This window comes from Propithecus coquereli, unplaced genomic scaffold, assembly GCF_000956105.1.
Source record: "Propithecus coquereli isolate 6110/MARCELLA unplaced genomic scaffold, Pcoq_1.0 Scaffold45, whole genome shotgun sequence".
Lineage (NCBI taxonomy): Eukaryota > Metazoa > Chordata > Mammalia > Primates > Indriidae > Propithecus > Propithecus coquereli.
Window position 1 is genome coordinate 9,458,572 of NW_012150285.1, and position 8,809 is coordinate 9,467,380.

Genomic DNA, 8,809 nt, shown 5'->3' on the forward strand with positions numbered 1-8,809 from the left:
TATGTAAAATAAAAATTTCTGATTTAAAATTTGTTTCTTCCTGAATTTTCTATTCAAAGCTGATACTGATGATCCTATTAGTTTGTATGTCAATGTTAGTGGCAAGTTCACAGGGAATGTTGGCCATCATTAACTTGAGATAGCACAGGTCATTAATTCAGAATTTGACAAATAACCTAATGAGAAAGTATTTGGGATAATTTCTAATAAAATGTTCATGTTTTATTTTACATACATTTTGTTGAACTTTGGAGGAAGGGGGTTTGGAACGGTTCTCCCTAGAGCAGCTTCCTTATTCAGAACAAAAAGGTACATAATGCACGTTGAGATGAAAATTCCAACATAGTCACTTTTTGTGTACGATACCTATTCCTGAAAATTTTTTAAGAGCCATAAAGGATCTTACAAATTTGTATTCTATTAACAAGTATCGGCTGAGAATAAGGGAGCATTTGGGTTAGGAATTCAGAAATGCAGCTTCCTATATATCTTTGACCTTCAACTATTCCTCCTCTACTGTCATGTTTAAATCCTTAACAAAAAATTTTATTGCAGTTTGTCAACAGCATGCGCTAACCTCATTGTACTGTACTGTAGACAACAACAACACAATTATATGCCTCTATGCTCCTAACTGTATGCTATGTTGACAATTATTTTTACCAAAATTTTTAAAAATTTAAAAATATCACCAAATTATCAAAATAAGTGCCACCAATCCCCACATCACAGTTTCACCGATGAAAGAGAAGCAGCCTGTGTGTGTGAGAAGTTTAAGGACTATTTAAATGTGATCTCAAGCAAGCCAAGGCTTGGCTGAGCATTTAAGAAGGAAGATTTGTTGTATCAAGGACTTCCCAAACGGATTCAGCTATTTTAATGCTAAAAGAAAATGCCTATAAATGGCCTTTGTCACTTGGAGAGCTAAAATAAGAGAAATGTTGCCACCGTCATACATAGATGGCTTATTCAGGAAGAAAGTTCGATATAAAATAAAAATTCACATTTTTAAACAACACAATTTGGAGACATTTATAAGGGATTTATTTTTAATTGCCCACACATTTTTTTTATCAGATGACTGATTATTTTGCCTTTATAATGTAAAAAAAAGTTGAGAATGTAGGTATTATCTATTGAATCAATTTTTATTCTTTGTAATTGCCACAAATTAAGTGTTGGAGTCCATGTCTGAAATCTCAAATGCTGTAAATTTTAGGATATGAACAGCTGGAGGTGAAGGTCACATGCACTACTTTCTGCTAGAGAAGCCAGAGCCATGATTGCGGTTACTGTTCCCATTATGTTCTGTAAATAGTTTCCTGCTTATGAAATGACTTCTGACGTTCAGTTCTAGCCCCGTGGGTGCCTATATAACTGATATATGTAAAAGCCCAATCTTGTACAGAAACGAATATTAATAGCTCATTTTAAAAATGAACTGTAGTTCATTTAATTAGCTGTTCTAATGGATGAAGAAAGCTTATCCACAGTAAAAATAGGCATATAAGTAACTAAAGTGAATATTCAGGATTCTAGAAAATTCTTGGCAGCATCGTACGCATGTTCTAGGTGCCCAGAGGCCCTAAAGAACAAAGGCACATGCCGAGGGACGATCAGTATACCGTTGGTGTGTGCTCCCCTTGGTTGGAAACGTAAACTTCTAGGGAGCAGGTTCCATTCTTTTGTATGTTCTGTACCACAATGATTACACCATGGTGCCAAATTAAACAGAGGACAGAAACTGCCGCTACAGCGCCAGCGCGCGAATACCTTTGGTGAGGGTTGTACATTTCTGAGATGGGATTTCTAATATGAGATATGTGACTCCAGAGAACTTCAAAAGTATGACACTTTGATTAATTACTGTTGAGCTCTCTTTCAAATGGAAGAAAACCAGAAAACAAACAAACAAGAACAAGTCAAACAAAACCAAAACCTTGGCTATATATTTATCATGGAAATTCAGCGTGAGGGCTACTGCAAAAGACGCCTCCCTTATGGGAAATGGCATAATAGTTCTTTGAGCCACTAACTAAAAGCCTTTCCTAACATGGAAGTCGACAGTGTACATCACAACGATGCTATACGAATGTACAAGGAAGGCTAACGTATGAGTGCTAGGTTGGTGGAATTAATAAAATTGAGAGAAAATTTTATACTTTTTAGCTGCAACTCATTTAGAAGAGTTTGACTGAATCTCAAATTTTAAAATGATTACGATTATACTCTCTAGCTGATCAGCTTCTATCTGCAGGGTGGGGACCTAGATTATCATCTAATTTTTAAACAGTAGTTTTCAGATACAAATTGTCCCTTTAAATTTTATTAAAATCAATATACATAAAATTGTTCTTCTGGGGCTGGTAAGGAATCTTCAAGAACTATGAAATATCAAACTCCAGAAAAATTTCAGGAACCATATATTAGACACAGAAGAAAAATAATGCTTCTGTAGGCCAACTCACTTAACAGTCTAAGTATCTAGATATTAAGAAAAAGAAAGGGATGCAAGTTCTGGATGCTGTAGGTTGTTGTTCAGAGGTTCCAAAGCATGTGATTAAGGTGCACAGAAAAGTAGGTGATGAGGAAAAAGGAGGCACAGCTGCGGGGATTCTTGGATTTAGGAAAATGTTTCAAAAGTAATACAAATGGTTATTTGGAGGTAACCGTTCCAAGAAACATGAACTATCTACCCAGCAAGCTATAGATTAGGTCACCATCATACATTCTTTCACTAAAAATGTTTTACTGTTGTCTGTTGGTTATTTTTTATAATGGAAGACAACGGGACATTCATTCAAAATATCTTTGCAACCAGCTTAGCCGTAGTGTTCCACTGTATATTACAACTAAACTGAAATTGGGCTAAATAAGGAAACACTGTCAGCAGTGTTATTTATGTCCCAACGTCGTAGAACTGTCGATAAAGACAGTGTTCGCTGGTTTGGGCAAGAGCAGAAGCATTTCACCTGTAAAGGTGCTGCCCAAGGCTGTGTCTTGCTGAGATGTGGTCAGAGCATCTTTATGTTCCATGAACGTGAGACACTGTGTCTTATTCATAGGCGATAATGACTCTCTTAAACTAGGGAGCTCTCAGTTAGGTCAAATCTGTGATTATATTTAACTAAAAAAAGTGTGGCCATGACTTTAATTCATGATTTGGTTTAATAGTCATTTCTCATTGACAGGAATTCTTTATAATAGCTAATACATATAGTTAGTTATCTTTTCTTAGTTACATTTTCTGTCTTCGCAGAGGCGTGAAGAGTGAAAGGAAAAAAAGTGCACCCACGTGTTAAAATCAAGAGCATCACTGACTAATCCTGTATCTACTGGATAACACATTCCTCAACCTGGTCATACTCAGCCATCAATGTCTGGGCCATAAGATTATGAAGTAGGGATTTCCAGTTAGTTACCCTAGGAAGGCACCTAACAGGACTGGAATGGCCTTGATTTCTCAAAGTGCTTTGTGTCATCCTGGATTCTAGTTGAATTTTTAATTTTATTGGGGGAAAATTTGAGTTGTTTTGTTTTGAGAAGATATTTCAAAAGGCCTGGTAGACAAAAGAATTAAGAGCATCAAGATCATGGATGAAACTCAAGTCTATCAATCAAAGCAATGTGTAAACTGTAACATTTTATAAAAAGTGAAAAGCAATAATTATTGAAATGTCTGTACATTGGTTTAAAGTTAAGAGAACAACAGAGGTCTACCGATGCAAGTCATTAATGAATCAGATAGGCAATACACGCAGATGCACCTGGTCCCATACAGCAGGTGACCCCAATAGATCCATACCAAAAGTCCAAACCAAAGAAATTTGACTTGTTTCAGTTTCCAAATGGATTCTGTGAGTATTGTGAAGCATTAAAGCAAGATGACCTTAATTTAATTAATATTTATTGAGCACTTCCTATACGTCAGCCTCTGAAAATACAAAAAGAATTAAGGCACAATATGTCACCTAAAAGAGTTTGCAGCCTAGTGAGAAAGGCAAAAATGTACTACTGAGGGATGAGATTGGGAAGCACCATTCCAGCAGAGTGGGGATGTCAGAGGCAGATGCTATGGCCTCAGCGCACCCAGGTGGGGACTAAGTCAATGCAATGCAATGAGTGTGGAACACGCTTTCAAGGAGCTTGGCTGTGAGGGGAAGAGAGAGCACCATGGCTATGGAGAGAAGCAGAGTGGAGAAGGGTCTTGTGGGGTTTTTTACTGTTTGTTTCACTACAAGATTTTAAAGACATTTCTTCACATTTCTAGATTATGGAAGAGCACCAATGGAGGAGCAGAGGAGATAAGATGGGAGGGCGGGAGGGAGAGATAGGAATAATATTTGATGGAACAAGATGCTGGGATAGATGAGAGATAGTTGGACAGACACAAATTAAATCTCAAATTTATGTCCTTTTGTGGCCTAAGAAATGTCAATATCTAAATGTCTTCTTTTGTGACCACCATTTTCAGATGCAATTTCAAAATAAATCCTCAATACCCATAAATATTTTGAATAAAAACGGGTTCGCATACCTCTAATTTATCATCAGTTCTAATCAATAAACACAAAACAATGTACTATTATTTGAAGGAGGTAAATGACATACTGAATGATATTAAATATGACTCTTTTTTTAGTCGTCATAAAATAATTTAAATAATGCTACAGTTTTGCCAAATGCAATTCAAGTACATTTCTGATTTTTCTCTAAGGAAGAGTATTTTTGAAGCTGAATCATAAATTACACATTGTACCCTGACAAAATTACCGTTTCATGGCATTTGCATCAAATCCATTATCTTGTGTTCTGTTGCCTAGCTACGAGAATTCTGAAGTTTAATGGGTTTTAGATGGATATTGAAATTTCAAACAGAATTTCAGCTATACAGTCTACAGATAGAGAAGCTGTGGGACACAATTGTTTACTTAAATCTGCAAAGGAAATTTTGTTGCTTGCAAGGGCTCAGACCTGCTAAGTTTTGGAGAAGAGTGTACCAATTTTTAATGGACAACATTTGACATCACATATCAAGTTACACTAAATTCATATTAATTTTTTTTGTTTCAGTTTACTATGGACGTGGAGAAAAGAAAATCTTTTCTTTGTCTTTTTTAAATGTTTAAGGTTTTAAATCTATAGTTTAGGTCCTGCCTCATTTATACAATTCTTCGTATAACACACATATGTATGCATCTTTATAGAATTAATAAGTACCTCGACTTACCTGTTCCCACGCAAACACATGTTGATTAAAATAATATTGAATTTGTTCATTTGCAATGTTAATGCACAGCTGCTCAAAGGAATTTTTTTTGAAATTTTCAAAGCCAAATATATCAAGAATGCCAATGCTCAGCTCCTCACCATTCCCACTAGAAGAATTAAAGAGGCATTATTGTGAGTTCTTGTTTATTTCCTGAAGAGGTAATTTAAAGCAAGGAATCTTCAAGTTCCTATTTGTGACTGAGCTAAGAAACTAGTACCAGGACATACACTTAGAGTGAAATTTTCTTAATTGGAAAAGTTTCTCTCTGTAGCACATAAAAATAATGGAGGCAACATTGGTTTTAATAAGCAAATGGAACAATGTTTCCCTTGTACTGCAGAAACCACTCCTATACTCTTACACACTAAAATAAAAGAAAGAAACTTTTTTTTGCTTAAGCACAAAGTCATAGCCTGAGTCATTCCCGAGTGAGTCAGGAATCACAGGAACCACCTGGCTAGCGCTCAGAACACAGAAAAAATATATTCAACAAAAACCATACCAGAAAATCACAAATTCTGTTAAGCAGTATATTTAGTCTTTCATTTTTTAGGAGAATAATTTTTTAAATCTTACTGAAAAGATCTTAATTATTTTAAAGAATTTTTATTTATTTTTAGATTATTTATTTATAATTTTTGATATAGACAAATGGTAACCTGGAGAAAGATATAAACATATATGGATTTATTTTATAATTAAATACTTTAAAATACAATTATTACTTTTTTACAATTAAATATTTCAGGTGCATTTTTTTTCTGCTATCCCATGTGGTGACTTTTGTTCACTGAAAGTTAGATACTTAGTCAAGAAGTTTGCTCCTTCCCCAAGAGATACATACATTGCAGAGTTATTTTCATGTGAATTTAGAAAGGGAAAGTACAAAAGCTTCTCTTTGTGCTCATCATCTAGGTAGTCCAGTTATGCTTAGTTTTGTGCAAGGAAGTGATTTGGAAATGTCAGCTAGTTACTGCACACCGTGAGCTGAAGGATGCTCTGTGCATTTGCAGGAAGTGACTGAATTCAGAATGCAGATTACAGAACACTCTAAGTATGTGCTGGGATGGACAAAAGGAAAGCTATCTGAGCATTTCTGAAAGTTCCTATTTTGAATAGCAAGTATAAGTCTACGTAGTTATGAGAGGCAAGATGTCTAGTCAAAATTTATGCTGGTTTAGTCAAAATTATTATTCTTTTACAATGTCTTTGCCCCCACAGAATCCCACAGAGAAATATTTATCTCATTGTATAATAATATGTTAGTGCCAGGAGGGACCTTAGAAATGATCTTAGTTCAGGGATTCATTAAGTGGGATGTTAATGGCCTCCAAGGTCTGGAACCACAACTGCATATAATATTTTGGTGGATATGTATAAATACAGCCATTTTTTATTTTGGAGAGAAGGACATGGTTTTCAAGAGGTTCTTAAGAAGCTCCCAGATACCCACCAAATATAAGACCACTGACTTGTCATCCAATGCCCTTATGTAATGGCTGGGGAGGAAGAGACCCAGAAAAATGCAGTAACTTGCCCAGTGTCACACGGCAAGTTATTGGCAAAACCTGGCATAGAACACAGGCTCTCTGGTGTAGATCTTAGTATAAATCTTGACTGAATTGAAGTAAACTATTTCGATTGGTTTTGATTTTGTCTTTTAAACTTTCTGTAAAAAATTAATATCTAAAATGTGGATAGTTTTCATTAGTGTATGGCAAGGAAAGCTACTATTTAGCAGATAGGCTGCAGCGAAATTTTCAGTAGGTCATCCTCCTGGGTACCATTTAGTGTCAAACATGCAGATGATAATTAACAAAATGAGGTCAAATCACTAAATATCTTGCTTACATTATGTGGAATAAACAAATAATCAAAAATTCCTGAATATTTCTCTTTTCATATGCATGCCTGACATCTTATACATGGCCATACATGAACATACAAACCATTTGACCATTAAATCAGAATGGGAAAATTGGACTGTGGTTTGCAGACTCAGCCATAGTAGGGTACAGTTCAGTAGGGAGGCATAAGGAGGTAGAAAAGCAATTTTGAGGGGCAGAGAGTTAAGATCATGGAAGAATAATGGATAATCCCTTAGTCTGACTGGAAAATATTATGGTATGATATGTCTTTTAGTGAAAAGACGATTAATTGTGTACTTGAAACGTGTATAAAATTGTCTTTTATGCTTAGTAAGCAGTTGTGAATGAGATGATCTTAATTAAGGTGGGCATTCATCTTGCTTTTCCACACGCAAAATTTCTAATGATTACATAATTTATGGCAGAATAAAACTTTAGACGTCAACGTAAGGACTTGTATCTGTGAGCAATCCCTGGGATGCCAACAGCACTCAGTCAATGGTGGCTGCAATTATCTTTATTTCTAAGATGAGGTACCATGAAGGCTATAGATTCGTAGTCAGATAACATAATCCTCATCTCCTGGCTCTACCATTTACTGTTATTTATCTGCCATTATCTAGAGCATTTCCGAACCCCGTTTCATTGGAGGTCATGACGTGTACCCTTACAAGGTTATAGCGAGAGTGAAAATATGAAAAGAAAAGTTTCCTTTACCTTAAAGAGTTAATTTAAACCCTCAAAACAAAAACAAAGAGCTGATGAATTGACGTTTTATACAAGTATCAAATGGTATATACTTAACGGTACAACTTCTAATTGAAAGAACATATTAATTGATAGTAAGATGTGACATTTAAAAAACTCACTTTCTATTGTGTTTATTCATGTTGCCACAGTTTTAATGTTGCAGCAATTTAAAATTTTTATAGTTATGTGGCATAATGAGGTGGTACCATTAGGAAATGAAACGTATCTGCTGAACTGTAACTTTGATAATTAAATTGTTCCAATTGGAAACATTTTCAAAGGGACTCATGCAAATCAATCAATTAGAAAATAGATTTACATCTCTGACATTTGGGGCAAAAATTTCTATAAAAAGTTTTACCTTGGCAATGAGTCATACTTCAGCAAACTGTTAATGCGGTTGACTATCCAACTAAAGAGACGCCCATATAGAGTTTTAGCCATGGCATCTCTGACGTCAGTAGCTTTTTCTACAGTATTGGGTCGTATAATGGTTTCTCCTCTAGTGACCACGCAGTGGGAGGTGAGAGCTTCTTGGAGCTCATCTGCCTGAATGCAAAGCAAAGACGCAGCTGGAAAGTAAACAGATGTATTGTTAGAAGAAATTACAGCAATGAGATCACTCCCGGAAAATGAAAATGTCTTAATTCTCTCTCTTCAAATGACAAGAAATAGACATGTGAAGATTTTGTAATGTAAAAATAAGTTACTATTCAACATGAGTCCTGTGTCTCTTCTTGATCATTTTTTCTCTACTTATCTCCGCTATTCAAACTTAGGCTGCTGCGTAATATATCACAACCCAAACCAAACTGGCTCACACAGTGAAACCGCTGCACACATGAGTGGTTGCTTATGTGATGTCAACCGTAGTAATTTCACTGAATTATGCTAAATAATTAAAAAATTTTGGCAGGGC

The 8,809-nt window shown here is 35.4% G+C and overlaps 1 protein-coding gene across 1 annotated transcript in view; it reads right to left on the reverse strand.

The window, feature by feature from the left end:
• Nucleotides 1-8,809, reverse strand: part of MYO3A (myosin IIIA) — a 242,790-nt gene that overhangs the window by 95,680 nt on the left and 138,301 nt on the right. The window contains exons 13-14 of the mRNA XM_012654857.1: nucleotides 8,252-8,462; nucleotides 5,231-5,378 (exon numbers count right to left, since the gene is read on the reverse strand). Coding sequence (XP_012510311.1) covers nucleotides 5,231-5,378; nucleotides 8,252-8,462 — 359 coding nt within the window. The remainder of the gene's footprint in view (nucleotides 1-5,230; nucleotides 5,379-8,251; nucleotides 8,463-8,809) is intronic.